This window comes from Sciurus vulgaris (assembly GCF_902686455.1).
Source record: "Sciurus vulgaris genome assembly, chromosome: 12".
Taxonomy (NCBI): domain Eukaryota; kingdom Metazoa; phylum Chordata; class Mammalia; order Rodentia; family Sciuridae; genus Sciurus; species Sciurus vulgaris.
The window spans coordinates 77,677,038-77,705,002 of record NC_136473.1 but is presented as its reverse complement, the minus strand read 5'-3'; the positions used below and the strand labels follow the sequence as shown (position 1 = coordinate 77,705,002).

The window sequence follows — 27,965 nt, the reverse complement described above, 5'->3', positions numbered from 1 at the left end:
GGGACTCCTTGTCCCAGGAACAGAGATTCAAGAAGGGGAGATACCCTTACGGATACCCTTTCTTCCAAATGGCTTGTTGGCATTGCTAGCCAGGAGGAGTTACTGGCTGTAGATCAAGCTTCTCTTCTCATGCCTGGTGCCAGGGAGATGCCTGCTCCTAAGGGGTGTTTACTGCTTTGAAAATAAGTGTGTGGATTTCTGAGTGACGTCATTTCACTTTGGCACTGACAGGTATTTATTTCTCTAGAATGAATTACCAGGGGTGAGCCAGACTGTCTGCCTCAGTCATCTTCCAAGGTTTCATTTATTTTAAAAATCTGCTAACACATCTGCTTGGGTTTTCTTTTTTCTTTTCCTCTCTGTATGTTTGTCATGTTCTATAATTACTTATGGGGTTTCTGGTGACATCTTAATTAACTAGATAAGAAAAAAACTGAAGATATAATTGTAGAGTTGTTTGCAGGTTTTTCTATGGAATATGTGGACCCAACTGTCAATGTAATATAGATGGTTCTAGATTCTTTTTAAACCAAGAAACATGTATGACTTTAATGTTCCTTGGCCATCGATCATACCTTTGTGATGTCTTTCCCTCTTGCTGTGGTGTTTTAGTTTCACTGAATGAATTGGTCAACTCAGCCCTATTCTTGGGGACTCTAAGGGGGTGTATTTAATTCCTAAGTGAATTTCTAGGCCCTTAGTTGTACAGTTCATACAGGAATTGAATGCTTAGACCTTGTCCTCCAGCATTTAGTTTGTACCTAGATTATACAAGGAGCGTTTAATAGTCACTTTGTTTATTCTTCCCTGCAGTTCTGAGCATGCTAATGCCAAGACATGGGTATAAATTAAGGAAAGGTTCATGCAGAAACCACAAAGAGGGCTGTTGGGCAGGCAGCTCTTCTAAGTCAGCAAGGTCAGAGTTTCACAGTGGATTCATCCACACCAGTGTGTACACAAGACCAGGAGAAGATGTGGGTTGCAGGTGATGGACAGTTTAGGAATAAGAAAGCCATATCTCTGATCCTAAAGGTCTGCAAACGGGAGAAATAGGTCAGAAACAAAAATGATGATCTTTTTATCCCTAGTACACAGAACAGTGTTTGGCACACAGTAGATGCTCAGTTAATATCTGTTGAATGAATGAATGAAATAAGTTGAGATCAGGGACTCAGAGGAGTTTAGACACTAAGATGTCAAAAATCTAGGCAAGAAACATGGATTGCAGAGATTCAAATCGTGAGTCTACAATCTCATGGAGTCTATAGTCTTGAGTAGTGTGAAAAATCTCCAGTTGCCCCCTCTTCCCTGTGATAGGGTGCCATGAGGCCAGTTAAAGGGAAGGGAAGGTCCCTCCTGATATAAATTGAGTCAACTCCAGTGAGAGTCAACAGTGCTTCCCATTTGAGGGTCATTCCTAGTTCTCTGACCTAACCTAGAAGAACCTTGGTCCCATTAATCATTCAGGAAATTGTTATTAAGCACTTAACAGATGTCAGACACGGTGCTAGTCCATTTCTCTACTTCAAAGCAGAATCCTGAGCTCCCAGCTCTTGGGCATGTCATTCCCCAAAGGGTGTGGCTAAGCTCTATGGAACTAATCCAGAGCCACAAGAATCCTGTTTCCATACAGCTCTTCCCCCAAACTTGATTATAGGGAACAATTTAGACTATTTTGAGTAAGGTGGGTATGCCACTGTTTAAATCCTTTCTAATCATCTGCCTAGGTTACTGAAGACAGTTTGTGATACTAACTTGAAAATTTGAAAGCTCACTTCTCCATACGTAAAATACATTATTTTTGCTTTGGCACTTTTTCTGTCTCTGAACTCTCCGACTCTGGTCTCATTGCTGGCAGAGCTGAAGCAAGAGCTGTGATAAGCCCAGAGGAGTGTGCCAGCCCCTGTCTACCCTCTTGTCTTTGAAAGACGCCTCTAGGTTTCCACTGTACTACTGGGTCAAACAACCAGCAGTCACCATTACAGGCAGAATCTTTTTCAAGTCAGTTCCTACCTTGGGGAATTTTTTTTCCCCTCCTTCTTTTAACACCTTCCCCAGCAAATCCAATCCATCCTCTGGCTTATCTGGGTCAGCAAGGGTCTGATTTTATGCATGGCACTGTCAGACCATAAATCCGCTGCAGCTTTGCCTCTCTATCCAGCCTGTCTGCTTCTGTCAGCATCAGCAAAATGCATAATAGAGAAAATAAGCCAGAAAGGCTAATAACACTCATCTGAATAAAATAATCTCTTTGGCTGCCTCAGTTCATTTCATTTTAATCAAGGTGCCAGGAGGGAATTTAGGTTAAAATAATCCAGCCTCCTCGTCACTGGCTCCCTATCCAACCATCACTAAACGATCTCTTTTATCAGCCATGCGCCTTATTTTTTTTAATCCTCCTCATAGTTGGATGCTTAATAACATATATCGACTGATATGTTGAACTCATTTGGGTTTTGTCTATCATCACAGATATGTCTATTTTTAAAAGTGAGAAATTCTATTATTCTTAGATATATTGATATTTGGCAGCTCTATACAGATTGGCAGGTTTGATAGGAATTCTGAGATGGCGGAGGGGGTCTGGAAGCTGCTGAGGCATCTAGGATTCTGGCAATCCGGGCTCCTTTTTGGATGCCTTCCTGTCAACCTCAGCACATAGTACCCAGTGTGGAATGTAGGACTGATCATTCCACCTGGTCCCTTAGGGAAAGACAGTGGAAGATTGAATTCTGCTCGCCCGTTGGTATCTCCCTCACGTCTTCCCAGAGTCTTACAGCTGCTTTGTTAATTGCCTGTTGCTGCCATCTTATCCTAACCATTATTTGCTGAGGGCTGTGCATTTTCAGCAGGCTGTGCTCTTGGCCCTGGCCCAGGGCTGGGTGAGGAGTGTGTTGGAAATTGATGAAAGCTGAATCCTAGTTTGTTTGGAAATAAAAATAATAATATTTCCTCACATTTGTGTAGTGCTTTCCTGTTGCTCTAGTTCTTTTGCATCCATCAGCTCAGTTGATCCACACAACACCCCTGAGAGTGCGCGAGTCAGTGACCATTAGCCCAAAAAGGAACACACTGCACCAGAGCAAATGTTGAAGCTCAAGCCCTTCTACTAATGCCAGGCTTGGGCCGCAATGTCATTTGCAGAGCCATGAACGTAGCAATTAGGAATTGCATGTCATCTTAGGTTAGGAAAGCTTCCAAGATTTTATAGCCACGCATTGAAGATCTTTAGGGAGCTAGATATACACTGATGGGACACATGTCCACTTTTTAGGTGACATGATTGAAACCAAACAGGGGCTATGGAAAGGAGAAAGTATAATACAGGAGGCCAAGATTATGGAGTTGGCTCTTCACTCTGGATATTTTCGTGAAATCCCTTTGAGCATTGTTGCTAAGTTTGTTGAACATCCATAAGTAGTCTAAATTGAGGGAGAAAAGCGGGGCTAATGTCTTTGAAACTTAGGATTCAGCTGTGCAGGTTTATCTGTTCCAGTGCATTTGTAGTGATAATCCCTTCTGCAGATGCACAGCCGCCTTGCGACTTTCTGGGTCTTCTTTCTTGTGACTGGAGTCATCCCCTCTCCAGTACAGTATGATGTTTTCTTGATCTTCCCCCTGAAAAATTTTTTAAGTAAGAAAAATACTTCTGGATATTTTGTCTGCTTTTTAGGGATTAGTGTTTGAGGAGGTTTGCAGCTGTTCAGCACATTCCTAAGGGATGCAGACCCTGGGCTTTAAATGCCCAAGTATTACACAACCTGGGGCTCTGGGGGTGGGGAAAGCAAAGACACTGTGCAAACAAATGATAGATGGAAAAGATATAAAGACAAATTTCAATCTCACAACCAAACGAAGTTCCCTTGGCTCCAGCGGCCCCAAATAAAATAAGGCTGCAAAGCCGCTCGAGCAGGAAACCACTCTCACAGAGCCTTAATATGCTCCCTATGAAATCACGTCTCGTTGACTTGCTTATTTTCCAACCAGAAGTGTGTTTCATCTTTGTTCATGTTGGCTGGGAAAATTGCCTGTACAGTATATTTGTGTTCCCTCTCCCCACACTATCTTCACCTCTCCTACCCCACCACTGCTCAAAAATAAATAAATGAATTTTTAATTTAAACACCTCAGTGGAAAGGAGGAGCAAATCTGAGAAAGCATACAAACTCAGAGAACCTGAAATATTGAAAAGTAACAGGAAGTCTGGGAACCCCTAGAGGAAACAGGCAAATTCTAATAGCTTTTTTTTTTTTTTTTAAGTCATAGACTCCTTTTGTAAAGTAAAATTCTTACAAAGAACTCAAATAGATGAAATAGATCAAAGCAGTGAGATTTTTTTTTTTGGGCGGGGGGAGGCGTAAATCACTTTTAATTTTTATTTTTTGTGGTACCAGGGATTAAACCCAGGACCTCGCACAAGCTAGGCAAATGCTTTACCCAATCTACTTTTAAAGCACACATTTATAAAAACTGCTCATTACCGAGTCAATCAATGTGAACAATGAGGCTGTGTTTATGAACTAAAAATATTGAAATCAGAGTTATGAATAAGCACTATAGTTTTGTATTGGTTTCAGCATCCAAGTATTTCTGGTTTTGGTTTGGGTTGTTCACTACTAAGAAAATTATTATTCACACAGTTATTGTAATCTTGGGATAGTTTTAAATTGATTCAGATGCTTGAAAAACAAGATATTTTTGTTTTAAAATTGAATCACTAACCCTAACAGCTCTTCCCATTCCCCGTCATAGGTATTAATTAAATAAGTCCCAACCTGTATAATTAGCATTGCAATAATTGATAATGAAATGATATGATATTGAGAATATTGATTCTCACCAACCAACCATGATCTACCTGAACCCAACATAGACGTGTTAGCCTTTTGTGACACATAATTGAACTTGGTTGATTCTCGAATTATGTGCTCACCTGTACAGCTTTTTCCAGGGAGGCACACACAGGCTTGAATTTAAAAAAATAAGCCTGTGCAGAGCTACTCCTTTCTAATAGCACATTGTTTAGAAGTTCAGGTCCGGGCTGGGGAGATAGCTCAGCTGGTAGAGTGCTTGCCTTGCAAGCACAAGGCCCTGAGTTTGATCCCCAATACCGCAAAAAAGAAGTTCAGGTCCATGCAGTGATTCTTTATTCTGAGGCTTACGTACAAAGAAGCTCCCCTAGTGGCCTAGGAGACATTGCAGTGTTGTCTAAGTCCAGAGGCCTTGCTCATTTTAATGGGTTGCTCATTTGTATGGATGTCTTACAATTTTAGTTGAAATGTGATTCTCTGCTAATTCCAGAGTTTCTCAGAACATAATGTAAAAGCTCATGCTTAGTGAAACCGATCATAATAGCTGTTGTGCTACATGTGGTAGCAGGGCCCTGGGTTCCACTACCTAGAATCATCCCTCCTGCAAAAAAGAAAAGTTCTTAGTACACTTTATTAGCCTGAGTCAGTCATAAGGCCTCTTATTTTAAAAGGTTCCCACTTCAACCTGTCCTCAGGCTTGCTAAGCCCAGGCTCTCTCACTGAGGTATACCCCAGCCCCCACCTATCACATTTGCTTATTCTTTATTTTGAGGGTGCTTAGGGATATAGGCATACATATTGGGGGCCTGGGGATATATAGCTTGTGTTCTTTTTCCATGATTGACTTTGATTTCCTTGGATTGCCTTTGACTTCCCTGCCTCTTCTTGTGATCTGTGGTGCCCTGTTTATGAGCAGTCTCTTTGTTCAGCTTTCCAACATTCTGTTTTATTAGAGGTCTTTCTTAGTTTTCTATACTGCACTGGGACATTGGTACTTTTATAACCATTGAAACTCTCAATACTGCACCTGTTCATTCAAGATACAAACATTTACACATTTCTGAATTCAATCTTATCATGTTTGTGTGCATGAAGCATAGTATGGATCCCCAACCCACATTTTCCTCTAAGAAAATGAAATTTTCTTTGAAATCAGTTGTAAATTTAAGGTCTTTTGAGAAGTGCCCTAATTTTAAAAAGCAAGTGTAATGGCCTGGTACATTATTTGCTTCCTGAAGACATGAGAGTCTTGCCAAGAGAAACCACTTGATAAAAATGTAAAGCAGATTTTTTTTTTTTAGAATATTGTTAACTAAAACTGACTTGGAAAGATTCTTTGCAATGGAAACATTGAGTATCATCAAATACATTTATTTAAATCTCTCACCCTTTGAATTTTCGATTGTTTTCTATATACTTTTTTTTTAATCCAGATGCTAAACATTTTGAAAGGAATGAATTAATTATTTGAATCTCTCCCGCTGGCTAGTGTATTTTAAAATTTCCATAGAAATCTTTTTAAATTTCCCTGAAAGGTAATTGACATAATGTCACAGTGTTTGGCACATAAGTCTTGTTGATTTTGTCTGTGGAAGTGTGATACGTGGGGTAGGGAAAGGGACAGGTTTAGGACAGTTTCAGATTAGACTGTAATGTTCTTTGGTTTGAAGCAACCCTTTAGATTGAATTGAGAGGTTTTTGATTTGCTGGTCTTGTGAATATGTATGGTTGTTTTGTTTTGGTTTTGGCACCAGGAATTGAACCCAGGGGCACTTAACCACTGAGCCACATCCCCAGCACTTTTTATTTTTTATTTTGCATAAAGGTCTCACTAAATTTCTTAGGGTCTCACTGAGTTGCTGTTGCCTGGCTTTGAACTTGCAGTCCTTCTGCCTGGATCTCCCAAGTTGCTGAGATGATAGACATGCGCCACCAAGCCTGGGCGGTGTGGTGTGTTGTGAAGCCTTAGTAGGACTGGTCTGATTATTTGTTAATAGTTATTACTGTGGAACTGGAACATTCCAAGTTGAACTCCCAGCTTTACAAATCACAGTTGTCCACCTGCCTCCAACCTGCTGGAACCAAGCCACTCTCAACTCCCTTTCTTTGCATTCACTGACTGACTAGAGGGAGCAAGAGGGGACTGGGTGCCCTCGGTGGGATTCTTTTGAGTGGTTAAGAGCACTCTGTGATTTTTGAGCTCCTGTATTGCCACTTTTTGGCTGTGTGACCTAGAGCAAAAATTTTTTTTTAATATTTTTATTTGTTGTTGATGAATCTTTATTTATTTATTTGTATGTGGTGCTGAGAATTGAACCCAGTGCCTCACACATGCTAGGCAAGTGCTCTACCACTGAACCACAATCCCAACCCCAGGAAAATTGTTTAATCGGGTTTTATTTGTTTGGTTGGTTGGGTTTTTGTTTTTGTTTTTTTTCCATCCATTTTTCCTCATCTTTCCAATGTGGTTAATAACACCTCTCTCATTAGATAGTTATGGTGTTTAAGTTTAAAAAAGGGCCAGCCATCTGCCGAGTACCATTATCCCTTGATTCTTCCTACTTTTTGTTGCTCTCCTTAAAGAAATCCAACTTCCAGGTGCAGAACTTCCTGTTGCTTAAATTAGTATTGTGAGGTAAGTAACAATAATTCTTTTGGATCAAGTTGTTTGCATTTGAAATGAGCAACTAGGTTTAGTACTTTACTATTCTACTTATCTGTGACTGTTTCAGGAATATATATGTTCAAATATGGTTTGAGTTTTTAGTTATAAGGGATGTGAGATCATGGTTCACTCAATGAAATCAAACCTACTTGGATGTGTTTCATGGAACTGAAGAATAATCAGTGACTTTTTCGTGGCAGATGTCTCCAAAGTTGTTGTCATTGAATCCTATGATAGATAAACTTGTGAGGATTTAATTAGTAGTGCTTTAATGACTCTGTGTCTGAATAAAATCTCTAACTTTTGTCTCTAGTCCTAGAAATAAACCAGGTGACCTAATGGTTAAGGTGGTGGACTTCGGAGTCTGCAGAGAACTGTGGTTCTAGACCCTTCTCCTCTCTTCCACTTTCTCTACCCTTTCTCCTCCCTCACTCCATGTTATTCTTATTTTCTCTTTTTGGTTTACTGAATTTTCAGAAAAGGGAAAAAAGTAGTGATTCAAGCTTCAGGAAAGACATTTTTATTTCTGTTTTTGCTTTGCTTGCTATGATGTTGTGACATGGACTGTCATTGTGTATGTTGGCCCTGGCTGCTTACCAATATTTATTTATTAATTTATTTTTATTACTGTTTCTCTGCAGGAAGGATCAGAATGTTCTTTCTCCAGTCAACTGTTGGAATCTCCTCTTAAACCAAGTGAAACGGGAGAGCAGGGACCACACCACCCTGAGTGACATCTACCTGAATAATATAATTCCTCGATTTGTCCAAGTCAGCGAGGACTCAGGAAGACTCTTTAAGAAGGTATCTAGATATTCCTAATCAGTGAGGTTCTTGGGAGGAGCAATGATACAATCTTGTAAATAAGAGAAAGGATATCTCCCTGGATTTGCCACTGACCATTCTTTCCTTCATACTCAGAGAGGAAAAAATAGTTGCATAAGCATCCTTTCCTTCCTTTCAGAACTAGATGAACAGTAGTCCTGGGAAAGTACCCATTTGTGAAGTAGCAGCCCGAGACTGGCACCATCATTCATGATCTGCATGTTATTAATACCATGCGTGTTTTGGTATTTTCCTCAAGTGATTTGTAAAACTGTTGGGGTTTAGGGAACCTCAGTGTTGTTTCATGTTTTCCTCTTCTAGCTCATTTACCAAATTCCTGTGTGTTTGTGTTTTGGTTTCATTCTCTTTCCAAGTTCTCATCTTGGCCTAAGGTACTCATGAATTTGGATGTTTTTAGCCTGACATATCTTTGTTTTGGGTCCCTCCACGCCTGAAGCTCAGTTGTTATCTCCTTTCACACCCACTTCCAAAATCCTAAGGCTAACTATTGTCCCGATTTTTTTTTTTTCGGTGCTGGGGATCGAACCCAGGGCCTTGTGCTTGTAAAGCAAGCACTCTACCAGCTGAGCTATCTCCCCAGCCCCTATTGTTCCGATTTTTAACATCAAAGATTATTTTTGCTTGGCTTCATACTTGTATATAAGTAGAATCATACCATCAATATTCTCTGGGTCTGGTTTCTCTCATTCACCTTTGTGTGTACAGATCATACTGTCCCACAAGGTGAATACTTTTTTCTCCACCAGGACCCCAATGTATACAGAGTACTCTAAGATAGAAGCTGGCTGGTAGATCAGAAGAGAAGATTCCTTCTGTTCTGGCTGGATGAGAGCCTCTCTACTTTCTAGAAATTGGCAAAGAAACATTCTCCATACCCTAGTTTTTCAATCTCTTTTGTTTAGAATGTGTTTCATTAGTTAAGATATAGTAATCAGATAAGAGAACTAAAGAATGTGCCTGACCACCATGTTCATTAGGCGAAGCTTCTTGGGGCTTGTTTTGTGCTATCAGAGCAGAGATCTTTTCCAAGTGACCCTTTCTATTGGGCCTGGCTCTGCCATTAATACTTGAGCAATTACTTCTTTGTGTACCTCAGTTCCCTAAACTTAAAAAAAAAAAAAAAAAAAAAAAAAAAAAAAGTTTGAGCTATATGTTCTCCTTGGTGCCTTCTAAATCCAATATTCTATAGTTCTGTGATGACAAGGGTATCACAGTAGGGGCTTCCTTCTGGTTGTTGGGTAACCTTTGTTAAGTTTTGGTAGATAAATTTCAGCCCCAGAGATAAGAATAAACAAAAGTGAGGTGTGGGTGTGTTGAGGGCTAACTTAAGCAACTCAAGACCAAATTTCTTGAGGAATCAAGCATTGTTTCAGATGCTGTTATCTGTAATGAGCAGCAACTAAGAGACGCCAGACTGGAATCCAAGAGTATACACTAGATATAACTTTTGTTTTACTAGTTAATTCATTTCTAACAGCAAAAAGAATATCTATTTCTCTGGAGACATAGGCCTCAGTAAAGACAACTTTATTTCTATCTTGACTGTGGACATCTGAACTTTATATTAATTGTAATCTATAAAATTCACAGGTCAAAGTTATGATGATAGAAGTCAATATTTTCTGAATCCCTATGTGCCAGATATTGTGGTAAACACTTTGTTTGCATTATTTTTTTAATCTCACGATAATTTTGTATGTTAGTTACTGTTATTATCTTTACTAAGGAAGAAACAGGCTTAAAGAGATTAATCAAAACTGTGATGAGGTTAGTATTTAAATCCAGAATAGTGGCTGTAGAGCCCAATGTTTCCATCAACCCGCTCAATAGGATGCTTTAGGTATGGTGTGCAGGAAAAGGGTAGCCCAGGTGTTACTTTTTTCTATTGCATCTGGATAGTTCACTTAGTTGTTGAATTAATCTAACCTTGTCCTTTGCACATGAACCTTCAAAGGGCGTGGAGGTGGCCAGGCCACCCTTCATGTAGGGGTGAGGGAACTTTTCAGCATCTGCATGGTTCCTGGCATCTGCTCTAGATTGCTTGTCAACTTTGAATTGTTTCTTCTACCTGGCATTAGGGCAAGCAGCTGTGAGTTGGAGTGAAATAGGGCTGCATGTTTTTCTCCCCAGGGGCAGAATCTCTAGTAAGAGGGAAACAAAGTCTCATTAAATGTGAGAACTGGCCAAAAAATCTGGCTCACAGCTAATTCAGCCAATTGGGGATCTCAGGGTGGCTGCACAATTGGCCCCTCTATGCTACTGTACTCCCTTAGGGGATGCTCCCTGCTGGCCCTCTGGTTTGTGGTTATGTCTGTTGGGACATATTTTACATTTTGCATGAAACTGTGTTGGAGATTCCTTCAGCTAAATATAACATCTGGAGAAAGTAACCTCCTGTCCAGAGCTCAGAAACAGACCTACTTTGTCTAGAACTCCAGAGAAAATTGAGCCCATTTGGTGCTCTGGACATCTCCTCTTGTGTAATGAAAGCTCATTCTGTCTGACCCCTGTTGGAAGCAAGGTTTGGACAAATATTATTGCTGCCACCTCCATTTGTTTAATGTGGTGGCTTCAAAACCGGTGACCAAATACTGCCAAGTCTGATGCCCATGCGGTCTCTGTGAGAGGCATGTTCTAAAGAATCCCACCAAGAACAGAAATAATTTTTCCCACTTGATCAGTTTAAACTGAAATGAACTTGGGTGTGTTGTTTCCCACAGGGGAGAGGGCAATCCTGCTCTCTTTTCCTCCTTCCACTTAGTTGAAATACAGTAAACTGACTTTGCTTTTACTCTGACTTTGCTTTTTCGACTTACTGTTCCTAGCCCTTGACAGCTGCTCACACTTAAGCTTGGAACCCAGTCAATTCAGAAAGTTCTAAGACTCTCAGTTGCATCCCTGTGCTTACAGTACTCCAGTTCACTGTAATGTTTTACCTTTAATACTCTCAGTTTCTCTGGCAGAAAATCAGGTTAAATTGAGAAAGTTAGATCTGGTTCCCCACAGACTAATCTTTGCCTGTGCTGGAAAGTTACTTGCTGAATTTTTAAAAAATTGTGATCTTGAATAGACAAAGATTTTCTTAGAATATAAAAAGTATGAACTATAAAATTTTAAAAAGAGATATACTGGACTTCATCCAATCATGGATTTTTATTCTTAGAAAGACATTGTTAAGAAAATGAAAAACAGGCCACTGAGTGAAATATTTGCAATATAAATGTCTTAGTTTATTTTGTACTGCTATAACAGAATAGCTGAGGCTGAGTAGTTTATAAAAAATGAAGGTTTCAGCTGTGGGCCTGTTTGTAATCCCAGTTACGGAGGAGTCTGAGGCAGGAGAATTGCAAACTCAAGGCCAGCCTGGGCAAACTAGTGAGACCTTGTATCAGAATAAAAAATTTTAAAAAGCACTTGAGGATGTGGCAAGTGCTTCCTGCTGCATCATAATGTGGCACAAGACATGACATGGGCAATAAGTAAAGAGGAGCTAGGAGCGGGTTGCAGGGAGAAAGCATAAACCCAATTCATCCTTTTAACAGAAACCCACTCCTGAACTCATTCCCACAATAACAGTATTAATCCATTTACTCAGTCACCTCTCACAGGCTCCACCTCTCAATATTGTTTCATTGAGGATTAGTTTTCCAAGTCATGAACTTGGGGGAACGCTTTCAGACCATAGCAACATATATCTGACAAAGACTTGTGTCAGAATGCCAAATAAAGAACTCTTAGAACCCAGGAATAGGAAAACATCCTACCTGAAGTTTTTAAAATGGGCAAAACATTTTAGTAAACATTTCACTAGGAAAAATACATAAATGGCCAATCATTACATGAAAACATGGTTAATGTCATTAATTATTGGAGAAATGCAAATTAAAACAAAGAGATGTACTCCAAATTCTCTAAAATGGTTACTATTAAAGTGACTGGCAATAGCTAGTCATAGTGAGAATGGAAGAAACTCACATGTTGCTGGTAAGAATGTGAAATGGTATAACGAGTTTGGAAAATAGTTTGGTAGTGTCTTTCTTTTTATATATTTATTTTTTTGGTACCAGGTATTAAACCCAGGGGTGCTTTACCACTGAGCCACATCCCCATTCCTTTTTTATATTTTATTTAGAGACAGGGTCTTGCTGAGTTGCTTAGGGCCTCACTATTTGAACTCATGATCCTCCTGCCTCAGCCTCCTGAGCTGCTGGGATTATAGGCATGTACCACCACACCCAGCTTCTGGTAGTTTCTTATGAAATTAAATATGTACTTACCATCTGACCCAGCAATTTTTGGGGGAATGGGGGTAGTAGAGATTGAACAGAGGGGCACTAGACCCCTGAGCCACATCCCCAGCCCTATTTTGTATTTTATTTAGAGACAGGGTCTCACTGAGTTGCTTAACTCCTTGCTTTTGCTGAGGCTGGCTTTGAACTCCTGATCTTCCTGCTTTACCCTCCCGAGCCACTGGGATTACAGGCATATGCTATTGTACCTGGCAATTTTGGATACTTTTACATATTTACCCAAGAGAAATAAAAACATTTGTCTACACAAAGACTTGTACCAGATATTTACATCAGTGCTTGTGATGAACTGAATAATATCACCCCCTCCCAAAAGTTGTTCATGTCCTAATCTTTGGATCCTGTGAATGTTACCTTACCCATGTAAGACTTGCAGATAGAATCAATTTAAGGATAGCTGGGTACAGTGGCACACGCCTGTAATCCCAGTGACTCCAGAGGCTGAGACAGGAGGATCACAAGTTCAAGACCAGCTTTAGCAGCTTAGCAAGGCCCTAAACAACTCAGTGAGAACCTGTCTCTAAATAAAAAACAAAAAGAATTGGGGATGTGGCTTAGTGGTAAAGCACCCCTGTGTTAAATCTCCAGTACCCCCCACCACCAAGAAAATTAATTTGAGGATCTTGTGATGAGGATATTATGCTTGAGTAGGTGGGCCCTAAATGCAATAAAAAATGTCTTTATGACAGAGATTCCAGATAAGAGAGGAAGGCCACGTGATGGGAGCATAGTCACAGAAGATGCTAGCCACTGGCTTTGCAGATGGAGGAAGGGGCCATGAGGCAGGTGTCATTGCTAAAAAAGGGAAGAAAACAGACTCTGAGAGTTCTCCAAGCAAAAGCAGCCCTGCTGACACCTTGGTTTCAGCCCAGTGAAATTAGTTTTGGAGTTCTGACCTCCAGAACTCTGAGAGAATAAATGTGTGTTATTTTAAGCCACCAAGTTTTCAGTAATTTGTTACAGCTGCCATAGGAAGCTGATACTTCATTCATAATAGCCCAAACTGGAAACAACCCAAACGTCCATCAACAGATGAATGAAAAAACCTATTATGGTACATCCATATGTACTACTCAGCAATAAAAAGAAACAGAATGCTGATAGATACATTGTAAACGAATCCAAAACACATTATGCTAATAAAAAGGAGCCAAGCACAATGAGTACATTCTATGTTTCCATTTATATGAAATTTTAGAAAAAGTAAATCTTATCTATAGTGATAGAAAACAGATCAGTGATTGCCTTGGGCCCCGGGTGTGGATGAAGGGTGAACTGCAGAGGGACACAAGGGAACTTGTGAGTTAATGAAAATGTTCTGTAATCTTGAGAATGGTGGCGCATTTGTCAAAACTTATCATACTGTACATTGAAAATAAGCACATTTTATTGTGTGTAAATTATGCTTCAATGATGTTGATGTAAAAGTTAAACAAAAATGCCTATGCTAGGGGCCCAGCCGTAGTGCAGTTGAATCCAAGACTCCTCGGTAGGGCTGGGGTATTGTCGCATACAGTCAGGGTTGAGACCCACTAGTGCTTTCCTTCTTGGGGAAACTGAAGAGCAGCGAGGACATCTGAAGCGCTAAGATCTCGTCTATGTGGATGTGAGCCATGTCTGCCCCTGCAGCTGACATTACTGAAGCAGCGAGGCCAGATTCCCCAGGCAACCGGTGGTGATTTCCTTCTTTGATCTTGGAGGGTGATGAAAGGTGAATCTGGCTTCCTTCACACTGTAGGAAGTGGGGAACGCAAGAGAAGTGCTGAAGATGGAAGGTAATAGGCTCAATTAAGACTTTTCTCCAGGACCCTTAGATGTTAAACATCCTTTTGCCACTGATACATCAGTCACAAGGGAATTGGCACAGCCTGTCAGATTTCCTTTGGCACCAAGGAAATGGGGATGGCAGTAAAAGACGATTTCAAATTAAAAGCAGCATGTGTTACCTGTCTATCTCCTTTGGACTGGGATAGGATTTCCTAGGGAATCTTTGAGTCCAGCTGCTTGGCGTATGTGTGGAAAGCTGATGATGCTGTAAGGAGGCATATTCTCTGGCGTTATTGTCATAAATAAGAAGAGAAGAATTGACCCACACACTGGGATATGTGTCTCTGGGGGGTATGGGGGACTCTCTGTACCTACAGTTCTACATTTCTGATTTGACCAAATGTGGATCAAAAATACTGGGAAAAAAAAATTGCATCTGTATAGTTACTGTTGCATAAACAACGTAGTATAATGACTATTTATATAGCATTTTCATTATATTGGGTACCATACATAATCTAGAGATGATTTAAAGTATATAGGACGATGTACATAGGTTATATATAAATACTACACCATTTTATATAAAGGATTTAAGCATCCTTGGATTTTTATGTCTTTGAGGGGGTCCTATAAGCAATTCCTTACAGACCCTAGGGAACAGCTATATGGTTAATTGAATGAATGGAAAAAGAATGGTTTTCCAAAGGTTGTACCCCTGCATCCTGCACCCTTGAGAAAGGGTTTAACTTGGAGATGTGTTTGGGAGAGGAACGGATGAGTGATTTAACCCTCCTTCTCTTCCCCATCTGTCTTCTGTCTTCCCGCTCCCCCACAGAACTCAGTACCTATTATCAACCGAATTTCCTCTGCGATATAACAGTCACTAACAGCATTGTATGGTGCTTTGCAGACAGCTGTTCCAGTTGCCCAGTTTATCTTTTTGGTAGCAAAAAATCTGTTCTGATTAATTGAGCTTTATTCTCTCATATCTGATGAAGAGATGGTCTTGGAGAAAAGAATAGGATGTGAAGCTGAGCTTATTTGAGTAGAGGATGGAAGGCTGCCAGCCACTTCAAAGGTATCTCTGCTGATAAAGGGTGTCAGGTTTGCTGCCAAAGCCAACACTGAGGGGAGCTTTGCAGCTAGTGCTGTTCATGGTGTTTTAGCTTTGGTTTCTGTGACACTAGGTCAGCAGCATCTGTATGCTCTCCCTGGAGGCTTCTCTCTGGGTGGTCCAGGCTGATTTAGGACTTAGGAAGAAGCAGCTCAAAGAGAGTGTGCATCAAAGATGTCTGCAGCCCTTTGCTAAGGTTAGTTTATGTGTTTGCCTTTTGGTGTTTTAGTTCTTAGGTATCTAGCTGACTTTTCTAAAAGAGCTCAAGGTGCTGGGTTTAGAACATTCAAAGGCATAGTGATAATTCCACTTTTATAAGCCAAAAGATGATTAAGAGAATCCAAGGAAGAATAATGGGGGGGGGGGCATAAGAAAGAGTTGCAGTGGACAGAAGACAGTATCTATATGCAACCTTGTATGTGAACACTATCCTAAATTAGAAAATCATGCAGTCAGTAAATATGTTAGTGAATACCGTAAACTCAGCATTATGCTAGGTGCTAGAAAGAGTTTAAAAATCCAATTGAGGAGTAAGATTTTTCCCCAGGAAGTATGGGCTTTCCATTCCACTTAGATGTCCCCAAACTTTCTGTAGGATGATATTAATGCTAATACTAACAACCTTTCATAAAATGCTTACTATCAATACTACCCAACGGAGTATGCCCTAAATGGGTATTTGCTCTAATCCTTTTTATCTATTTAGCAAGGTTATTTTCCTTAACTTTTTAAGGAAGTATTAAATCCTTAAAGAAAGTGCACATACTGTGAAGCGTATAGCTCAGTGAGTTTTCACACACTGAAAACAAACCTATAACAGCACCCATATAAAAATGTATTTACTCCATTACCCCCTGAAAAGTAGCTATTATGCTGACTTCTAAGACAACGTAAGCCTTTGCCTATTTTTTAAAAAATTGTTTTGTAAAAGGACTATCATGCTATTCTTTTGACAGTCTTAATATGTTGCTCTTTTGTCTGCTAGTCCCTCATTTCATTTTTCTGTATTTTTTCATATCTACAAATACTTATAAATGATATAGAGACTGTAAATGTACCAATTGTCTTCTGAAGAGTATTAAATTTTGTTCTAGAAGGCAGTTAAATTAATACTTGATCACTTTGAACTTGGTTTTCTCCCTTACTGCAGTGGCTATGTTTTGGTTTCACCCTTATTTCTGGGACATTGTCTTTATACTTTAAGCATAGCCTCTCTGGGGTTTCTACGGAAAGATATGTTTATTAAGCACCTCTAACTTGGCAGGCTTTCAATATCAAATTCCATCTTCCCCATAGAGGGGTAGCATCTAAAATGACCAGCTGTCCTGGTTTGCCTGCTGCAGAGGGGTTCCTAGGACACGAAGCTTTTCATTTTATTCTACTCTTGGTGGCATTTGGGTAGTTTCTAGTTTAAGGCAATTCTGAATAGTGCTGCTATGAACTTATATTGGAAGATTATTTTTCTTTCAGATCTAGAGTTAAAAAAACTCACATTAGTCAAATACCCTTTTGTAAGACCTGGGAGAGAAGACATTGAAATTGGAACTCTTGTGATCCTTCCACTACATCATCCTGTCACCCTAGGCTTCAGGATTTATAGGCAGTATGTTTAGAAAATGAATGTCACCTTGCCAGGCACAGTGATGTCTGCTTGTAACGGTAGTGACTTTAGAGGCTAACGGAGGAGGATCATAAGCTCGAGGCCAGCCTTAGCAATTTAGCAGGACCCTAAACAAGACCCTATCACAAAATAGAAAATAAAAGGACTGGGGATGTAACCCCTGGGTTGAATCCCTACTGTCCCCTGACCAAAAAAGAAAAGAATTGTTGTCCAGTTAGATTGTTAGCCCTAATCATAATCCAGACTTTAAAAGTAGTGAATTCAAAATCTGATTTTCTGGCTCACTCTCACTTTCCCTTTGCATTCTTTTTCCTTCTCTTCTTTTCTTTTCCTTCTCCCCTTTCTTTTTTTCTCCTTCCCTTCCCTCTATTCTTATGATCTTTTTTTGTTTTATAGTATATGTGCTTGTAGAAATTAGAAACTGCAGAGAGCAAAATAGGATTAAAAGTTATATTGTTATATTTTATAATCTGCTTAAGAGCGCCACTTTTATGTTTCAGTAAATTTTCATTTCATTTAATATCTAGGCCTGTAAACATTTCTCTAAGTGTTCTAAAAATGTTCTTAATAACTGATTTATCCAAACCAGTATCTAATGCATATTAGTTTGTTTTTATAACTTTATTTTGTTTATTTTTTTATGTGGTGCTGAGGATGGAACCCAGTGCCTCACATGTGCTAGGCAAGTGCTCTACCACTGAGCCCCACCACTGAACCCCGGCCCCAGCCCTAATGCATATTAGTTTGATGTCCCTTAAGTTTCCTTTAATCTGGTACTGTTCTCTTTCAATGACACTGATTTATTGAGAAGACCAGACCAGTTGTCCCGTAAAATGTCACATCTGGATTTGTCTGATTACTTACTTGTATTATTAAAACCTGTGTCCTGTATCCCTTGTAAACCTGAAGTTGGTTCTGAAGATGCAAATGGATTCAAGTTATGTGTTTTTGATTTAGAATGCATAGTATAGGTGAAGTCAGACACTTCATTTTGCATCACATCAGGAAATACCTAACATCTAGTTAACGTACCAATAGTGATGCTAACACCCCCCCCCTCCAAATAGAGTAATAATAGTCTAAACCCTCCATTTTACAGTTACTTTTTTTTTCTCACATGAAATAAAAACTGAGAGTATGGTGTTATACATGATATCATCAAACAAATATTGGCAATTTGGTCATTCATCTGATAGACATGAATTAATAATTCTAAAGTTTTTTTTTATTATCTCTGTACCTTGTATACTTGGCTATACGAGGCCTTTCTGAGGAAAGGAGAGGATTATCAATATAACTCATCAGGTACCATGGAAATAGACAGTACTTTGTAGAAACTTATTACTGCCAGGAAAAACTACACTGATGATGTATAAGCCAATAGGTTCCAATTTTTAATTATAATATTCAGGACAATAATAAATAATAATTATTCTATTATTACTACTAAGTGCTAAATGAGTGCTAACCATGCCTAGGGACTGTGCTAAGTACTTTACACATATCAGTCTATTTAAGACAGCAACCCTACTGGACGTACTGGCGCATGCCTATGATCTTCAACTCGAGAGACTGAGGCAGGAAGATAGCGAATTCAAAGCCAGACTCAGCAACTTAGCGAGGCTCTAAACAACTCAGTGAGAACCTGTCTCTAAAAAAATTTTTAAAAAGGGCTGGGGATATGGCTCAGTCGTTAAGCACCTCTGGGTTCAATCCCCAGTGCCAAAATAATATTATTATTAATAATAATACTAATAATGATGATAATAATAATAATAAGATGATGATGATGACGAGACAACGCCTTGAGATGAGTACTGGTTTCATCATCCCCATTTGTGAACAAGAACATGGGCAGAAGGACTGAATAATTCACTCAAGGTTCTGCAGTGATCGATGGGAGAATAGGAATTCAAGCCCAGCCATTCAGCTTCTCCTGAGTTATCGCTTCACATCACTGTGCTGTGCTGCCTTGCAGGTAGAAAGGTGGCAGTCGTATTGGTAAGCTGAAAAACTGGTGCTTGTGCAAGGATTAATGGCTTGCACATTCTGCAGTCACTCATATTGGTGCCTCTGCCAAGCCGGTATTTCCATTGTGCTATTCTGATTCTGCTTCTTGCCCAACTTGTCCAGAGAGAGCCGGAACCTTTGATTTCAGCCTCCCTTCTTGCAGGGCTGGCTTCTTTTGATTCTCTTATTTATCTTTGTCAAGAGTTATTCTTTGAATTTCTCCCTACCTGCCTGAGCATGATTTTTATTTAAAACAAGAACAAAACTTAAATTTTCCTTCTTTTGAGATATTATCTTCCGTTTTTACATTTTCATCTTCTTCCTTTATGATGTTGGACTTTTTCCAATCTCTTAGTTTTTCAACCAGATCCTAGCTTTTTTTTTTTTTTTTTTTTCTTTTAAGTCCAGACCTTGGGATTGTTTTATTTTTCTCTTTCTTCTTTTCCTTGTGCTCCCCAAATAATTTGGGCCTATAGCCAGCTTTTCCCAGCCTTTACTAACAATGAAAATTGTAATTATTTCTTAATTTTAATTGTTTATGCTTATTCTGACTTTGAGAGACCATGAGAGCCTAGGAGTGTCCTCTCCATGATGTCTAGGGCTATCAAGGTCCAGGGTCAGGACAAAGTAGTAATATTTTCTGTTTTTATTTTTCCTTTCATATTGAAGTAGACAAACAGAAAACTCTATAGCTTAGAATTTCTTTAATTGTAAAAATGTAAGTCATGTTTTTTCAAAACAGTGTAGAGGGGGAACAAAAATAATAAAAGCAAATAATGATTATTTGGAGTGACTGTAAATGTTTTTGATGTGTTTCCTCTCCATCTTTTTCCTATGCACAATTTTCTTTAGAAAATAAGGATTCTGTTGTATCCATATTAAGTTTTATGTAATATTTTTCAGTTAACATTTTGAATAAGCATTTTCCCAATGTCATTGCATCTTATTTAAAAATGGTGCTTTTTATAACAGTACACAGTCTATCTGTGGGCTATCCAATAGCTTATTCATACATTCCTTTGGCTATGCTGTCGTGACTCCATTGCATTATGTGTTATACACTCAGAAGTAATCCAAAGTCTTCTTCATACATTTCTAGGGAGTCACTTGTTTTTAAGGTAATGAGGTGACTTGTGTTTTCACTTAGAAATACTGTACTTCCATTTACTATATGCCAAGGCAAGAAGTTTTATCTTCTTTTTCTTTCTTCCTCTTTTATCTTCCTTATTGATTTTGAGCTTAGCTGGGAATCCAGATCTCAGAGCTATGCCTGATCCTGAGCTCTGATTGGTTCAGTGTGGTTCTTTCACCATGTGGGGTGTCAGTTTCCTCATCTTTACACTGAAGAAAATTACTCATATCCTCATTCTTCCTTCCAAGAGTGTCATAGGAATCAGTAAAACCAGGGAAGAACTTGCTCTGCAGAACTGTGTTACGGCCAGATGGTATCTGGTTGTGTTCCTGTAGAAGAGTGGACGTCTTGTACCTTCTCCCAGCTGGGGTGGTCTTTGCATGTCTGAGCTAATCTTTTTTAGCAGTGTGTTATCATATAGGGTAGAAAGGAAATAAAGGAGACGAACTGGGAGATCCAGTCTCTAGCTTTAATCATTTCTTCTCCAAAGCCAAGATAATCCAAGCCTTCTGCCCACATAAGCATCGCATCTTTTCCTGCCTTGCCTCTTCCCATGACCTTGTTTTCCTTTTGATGTTCATTTTGAGGGTGGAGAATGGGGAAAAAAATCATTCTCTTTTTGTTACTCTGAGTCAGTGGCCTTTTTGGGCCTTTGAGTTCTCAGGCAAAGAAAACTGCACAGCCTACCTGACCCTTCTTCAGGGACTCTTTATTTTATTTTATTTCATTTCATTTTATTTTTATTGGTACCAGGGATTGAACCCAGGGGCACTTAACCACTGAATCACATCTCCAGCCCTTTTTTATATTTTATTTAGAGACAGAGTCTCACTAAGTTGCTTAGAGTCTCGCAAAGTTGCTGGAGCTGGCTGTGAATTCTCAAGCCTCCTGCCTCAACCTCCCAAGCTGCTGAGATTACAGGTGTGCACCCTCAGGGACTCTTTAAAAAAAAAAAAGCAATGCTTTAAATCCAGGATCCCAAGTAAGCACCAATTCATTCAACACTGGCGCTGTAAAAAGGCTGCAAAGCAAGCCTGAAACAGAGTTCAACATCTAAGATTCCTTACATGTCAGTTGGATAGATTGACCATAGACTCTTGAAGCAGGTTACAACTTAAGACAGCAATTTAATGAGTGGTACAGATAATTAGTTGTCTATAGGAGCTTGGAAAGGAACAAATTCATGAGAGGTGAGTCAGGCATGCCTCATAGGAGGGGAAAAAATCAGATTGATATTCTTTTAATTGCCTCCTGCCAGGATTCTCAATTATCCATCCATTTCTTATCTTGTGGAAATATCTTTTGATTGTTTCCATATTATCTGATACCAGCTTCCTTTCCTGCCTTTTTGTTCCCTTTAGAGATGATACCCATGGGCCAATCTGATGGCACAGAGGCTTCATGTGGGAAAAATATGTGGGATGAATGTGAAGCCTGAGCAAGGGACTTTGAGTGCCAGTTTAGGGAGTCTGGATACAGTCAAGGAGAGCCAGTGGCCGTTTTAGGCAGGACAGTGAAAATGTGAAAACCATGATTTTCTGTCACATCAGTTTAGGATGGGAGAGACTATTGGAAGCTTGCTACAATAATTAAAGGGGATAATGGAAGGTAGTTTTTAGAAATGACATTGGGAACTGAGAGACTGAGGTTTTTTTGTGTGTGTGTGTGGTACTGGGGACCGAACTCAGGGCCTTGTGCTTGCAAGGCAAGCACTCTACCAGCTGAGCTATCTCCCCAGCCCAAGACTGATGTTTTCTAAGAGAGAGAGGAAGATGTTAGAGACAGCACTGAAGGACCCAACATGAGGTAGGAAGTGGTAAATGCTAGAAAAGAATCAGATTCACTAAGTCATTCAACAAATATTCACAACGTACCTCCCATGTTCTAGCAAACAGCAAATGCAGATCTTTTAGTCTAGTAGCAGAAATAGATAATATGCAAATAAATCAGTAAGCATAAAATATATCAAAGGATGATAAAATAAAATGGATAAAGAAGATGGAGGGATCTTAGGAATTGTTATTTTATATAGGGTAGTCAGAGAAGATCTCACTGCTAAATTGGCATTTGGGCTGATTTTTGAAGGAAATAGGGGATTTTGCTGTATAACTATTTGGGACAGTTATTTTAGACAAAGAAAAAGACTGCATGGGACAGGCGGGGTGGCTCACGCCTGTAATTCCAGCAGCTTGGGAGCCTGAGGCAGGAAGATCATCAGTTCAAAACCAGCCTCAACAACTTAGTGAGGCCCTAAGCGGCTCAGTGAGATCCTGTCTCTAAATAAAATATAAACAAGGACTGAGGGTGTGGCTCAGTGGTTGAGAGCCCCTGAATTTAATCTCCATTGCCAAAAAAAAAAAAAAAAAAAAAGACAACATGGTTAAGGCTATGAGGTAGGAATGTGCTGATCTGATTAGAGATACAGTAAGGAGGGCTTGTGTAGAGTGGCTTCCAGGGAGAATGGTAGGAGATGGAGCTGGGGGCTGGGGACAGGCTGTATCAGGAAGGCCATTGGAGGTTTCGGAACAGAGGAATGACACAGACTCCTATTTAACTAGGATTATTCTGAAAATAAATAAATGAATAAATAAATAAATAAATAAGTAAGATTATTCTGACTTCTGTGTTAAAATGACAGTAAGAGAAACAAGATGGAAACCGGAAGGGAAGGCCAGCTAAAGAGGTTTCTGTGATTTAGGCGAGAGGTGACAGAGGATTGAAATGGAGGTAGCTGGGGAGATGTTGAGGAGCACTGTAACTACAGTTGGGATGTATGTTGAATATGGAGCCAGTAGAATTTGCTGCTGAAATATGGTTTATGAGAAAAAGAGCAAAGATGATCCCAAGCATTTTGGCCTGAGTAGTTGAAAGTTGGAGTTACCATTTATGGAGGACAATATCTGGGAGAGCTGCTGATTATAATCCAATGCTGCAGTTAGTGAAGAATCTAAGAGCCAAGAAGTGACCTGCCTTGGGTCACTCAGTCAGTAGTAAAGATAGGAACAAAGCTCTTAGATCTTTTAAATTTATTCAGTGCTCTCTCTCCAGAATGTGACATGGAGCTACCTGAGTTCAGTTTTAGATGTGGTAAAGGGAAGGATTATCAGTGAGGGTCAGAGCTGAAAGGGAAATTTGAAAATTAACCACATAAAACTGGCAGCTGAAATTAGAAGGTGGGTATTCGTGGTAAAAGGCAGTAGAGACCTTGAGAGGGGCCTTAGAAAAACCAGCAAAGAGCAGAGAAGAACAAATTAAAATGGACAGAAGGCAAATGATAATCATATGACTCCTAGAACTTAAGTGGGAAGATAAGTCAATGATGAGGACTACAAAGGGATCAAGAAGAAGGGGACCTAGGCAAATGTCATGAGATTGGGTTCTGGAGTCTAGGGAGACTGGGGACTGAACTCAGCACAACCTCCTCTAAAATTTTAAGCACTTTTGGCCTTTTTAGCTAGTAAGAAGGAATATAATAGTAAAAGCAAGAGGCCAGGAGGTAAGAAAAAACTCTCTTCCACTAGCATCACCTTCTTGTGAGCCCTTAAGAAAAATTTGACAATCCCAGACATCCATGTGCCCATCTAGAAACTGAAAAGGAAACATACTTCTGCCCGTTTTACTTCCTGGAGATGGATTATATATATGGGGATAACTAACAGAGGACATGAAACCACCTTGAGAAAAAGATGTTGCATAAATTAAGATATCCTTTCCTAGTTAACTTTAAACTTTTAGTTTAAAAATTTTTTTTGAGAGTCATTTAAAAACTTTACATTAGGGGCTGGGGTTGTGGCTCAATGGTAGAGTGCTTGCCTGGCACGTGTGAGGCACTGGGTTCAATCCTCAACACCACATAAAAATAAATAGACAAAATAGAGTTATGAGAAATATATTTTAAAAACCTTTACACTAACTATTCATTAAATACAGAATACATTGACTGATACAATTGATATTCTTCTTTGAAACAATATTTCAATGTCATTTTGATTAACTCTTGCTTTATAACTATGTCCATTAGACTTCATATCAGATCCTGCCTGGGCTTTTTAATTTAATTTTGTAGTCATTGTTACGCAACCACAAAGTAGGGTCCCTGCCCTCAAGGCCATACAGGTCTTTCAAGCCTTCATAGTTCAGCATTGGTCCTTCTGATGAAACGCAGGGTGAGGTTTTCCCTGCTGAGTTCTGAGCAGTCAGTTTCAGAGCTGCAGGCTGAAGCCCCAGTGGAGTTTAATTCTGTCCTTCCAGTCCCCTTCACATTGCAGGATAGGAAGAGTGGGAATGGAAATTAATTGTACCTGCTGGCATTATTAAAGTTATCAGTGCATATCCCCTCTTGGGCCAGGAAGATTAAAAAGAGTGTTGTAATCAGAGCAGATGATTTTTGACACACTCTGGACTTCCTCCCCAGGTTAGATGTAAGGATGTGATCTGAGCTTGTTGCCTCTGGCCTGATACCACATAGCTTGGGGCTATGCAATCTCTGCCTCATCTTCCCACCAGCCCTGGAGGAGAGCCAGACTCTTGCTCTCTTCAGAAGGGAGATCTCTTAGTGGAAAATGAGTCCTTCTCGCTTAAGACTAATATATTACAGCTATATATTCCAAACAAGGTGTAATCAGGTGTCTTGGTTAGGCCTTGGAGTCACACTTTGTTCAAGTTCAGCATGAATGAAATAGGTAATTGAAGTACTGCTCCCTGGTGATTGTGTTCATTTTAGCAAGCGTTTATTAAACGTCTCCCCCAAGCATCACACCAGGTCCAGACAGTTCTTCCTGCATGGATGCTGTGTTATTTATTGGTTTGAAAGAAAGAGGCCCTTTATAAATCAAAAAATATCCTGGTCTGGGAGTGTGGGTCTTATCCTAGCTTTCACACAGACCCACAGTAGGATCCAACTTTGTAACCTATTCAGGACTTTGTTTTCTAATCTGTAAAATAAGGGCTTGAACTCATCTAAGATTTCTCCCTGAAATGCTCTAACTGAGGGAATTCCAATGAAAATGCTTGCCAGACTATTAGACATGATACGGATGTAAGGCATTGTAATAGTTCTAAGTGTAGCCAGTATGTTTACTCAGCACATAATTCATTGAGTTTGATTCTGGGTGGTATAGAGCTGTGTGCATGATAATGTAAAGATGGCGTTACATGACCTCTTATGTAGGAGCATGGAGCCAGTGGGAGAAACAGACATGCAAATAAACAACAATGACAGTATAATAATAGGTTCTTCAGTGGAACGAATTGAGGTAAGGTTTACTTTATGGAGTTCTTTGTGTCTTGGTAAGAGTGAGAGTGACGGGGGAAGTGTAGGGATTTCCAGGAGGTGAAATAGTTATGCAGAGAACAAAAAGGTATAGCCGGGCACAGTGTTGCCATCCCAGCACCTTAGGAGATAAAGGCAGGAGGATCGCAGGTTCGAAGCCGGCCTCAGCAGTTTAGTGAGACTATATATAAGCAACCTAGTGAGACCCTGTCTCAAAAATAATAATGGCTGGGGATGTGACTCAGTAATTAAGCATCCCTGGGTTCAATCCCTGATACCAAAAAAAAGAAAAAAAGAAAACGGGCATAAACAAGTGAAGAATATTCTGGAACTACATTTGGTATGGATGAGGATGACTGAGCCCAGGTCCCTGGTAAAGGAAGGCAAGCCATGAGGCTGAGGAGATAAGCAGGGCCTTGTATGCCACACTTAAAGCCTTACCTTCTGAAGCCAGTAAACTGGAAGCTCCTGTAATGTTGTTGTTTTAATCCATCATTTTGAAATTATTTCAGACCTAAAGAAAGATTGAAAAAATAGTACAAAAATTCCTATGTACCCTTAACCCAAATCCCCAAAATGTTAAAACAATGCAATGATCAAAATCAGGAAATTAAACCAGGCACAGTGGCTCATGCCTGTAATCCCAGCGACTTGGGAGACTGAGGCAGGAGAATCATGAGTTCAAAGCCAGCCTCAGCAAAAGTGAGGCATTAAGCAGTTCAGGGAGTCCCTGTCTTTAAATAAAAAATACAAAATAGGGCTGGGGATGTGACTCAGGGGAGAATGCCCCTGAGTTCAATCCCCAGTACTCTCCCCTCAAAAAATCAGGAAATTGATACAATACTATTAATCTACTGACCTTATTTAAATATCATGAATTTCTCCACTTATGTTCAGTTTCTGGCTCAGGGTCTAATTCAGGTTCAGTTCAGGATCAACATTGTGCTGAGTTGAATTGTCTCCTTAGCCTTCTCTAATCTCTTGACAGTTCCTGTGTTTCTCTTTGCCCTTCATGATTTTGACACTTTCAAAATGTTGGCTAGTTATTTTGTAGAATATTCCTCAGTTTTGGTCTGTCTGATGTTTCCTTATGATTAGATCCAGGTTAAGCAGTTTTGGCAAAATCCCCATAGAAGTGATGTCCTATTCTTCTTTGTACATTTTAGCAGGAAGTACTTGCTGTGGTTTTGTCCCGTTACTGTGGTGGTAATTTTTATGACTTGATTAGGGTGGATGTGTCCCAGGTTTCCTTACTATAAGGTTAGTATCTTTCTCGTTGTACTTTAAAAAGTATCTTGTAAGGATACTTTGAATCTGTTTTTCCTTGTGAGAGTCAGCTTTCCATCACTATGACAAAATACCTGAGATAATCAACCTAAAAAAGAAGAAAGGTTTATTTTTGTCTCAAGGTTTCAGAAGTTTTTGGTTCTTGATCAGTTGCTTGTGGGCCATGGTGAGGCAGTTCATCATGGTAGGAAGCATGTACTGGAGAAAAGCTGCTTGCCTTATGGCAGCTGGGAATTGAAAGAGGGAGAGGAAGGGGCTGATGTCCCAATATCTCCTTCTAAAGTATGCCTCAGTGGTAACTTCCTTCCACTAGGCCTCACCTCTTTAAGTTTCCACCGCCTTCCAATAGTGCCACAAGCTGGTGACCAAACCTTTATGTGCCTCTGGCAGATACTTATCTAAACTATAGTGCTCCTCATCCTTTGCCCACTAATTTTTAGCATCTCAACCCTCTTCCTAATGGAAACAATTCCAGTATTCGGTTTTTACAAAGGGAGCGCCATGGACAGAGGTACCTTTTAGGAAGGTTCCTCTGAGATGTTTGGTTGTGAGAGACATTAGGAAAGTGAGAATAGGGCTGGGGCCGTAGCTCAGTGGTAGAGCACTTGCCCAGAATGTGCAAAACCTTGGGTTTTATCCCCAGCACCACAGGAAGGAAAAAAAAGAAAAGTGAGAATGCTTAGAAAGCTAGTATCGTCAGTAGTTCATTTAAGAGATGACAATGGCCTGAACTAAGGCAGTGAAAGGAGTAGAGGAGGTAGGAGAGACATTCCAGTTCTACTTGGAATCAGAAGAAGCAGGGTTTGCATTTTATGCTTTCGATTTAAATGCTGGAAAAATTCTGGTCTGACTCAGGAAGAAAAAAAATGACATTTTCTTTAAATTATCAAGTGTCTATATATCTCTAGGTTACTCTTTTAAGAACTTGAGCACCTGAATTTATTAAAAATATTATAGATTTTGTTAAATAATATATCTCAAGATGTTTTTTGGGGGGCTGGAGTTGTGGTTCAGTAGTAGATCCCTTACCTAGAATGCATGAGGTGCTGGCTTTGATCCCCAGCACCACATAAAAAAACTAAACAATCAAAATAAAGGTTAAAAAATATATATTTTCTTCTTGAACA

At 39.7% G+C, this 27,965-nt stretch overlaps 1 protein-coding gene across 5 annotated transcripts in view; it reads left to right on the top strand.

The window, feature by feature from the left end:
* SRGAP2 (SLIT-ROBO Rho GTPase activating protein 2) overlaps window positions 1-27,965 on the top strand; it is a 244,242-nt gene that overhangs the window by 113,976 nt on the left and 102,301 nt on the right. For all 5 annotated transcript variants that reach the window (XM_079107858.1, XM_079107857.1, XM_079107859.1 and 2 more), the window contains exon 4: window positions 8,118-8,280. In XM_079107858.1, coding sequence (XP_078963984.1) covers window positions 8,118-8,280 — 163 coding nt within the window. The remainder of the gene's footprint in view (window positions 1-8,117; window positions 8,281-27,965) is intronic.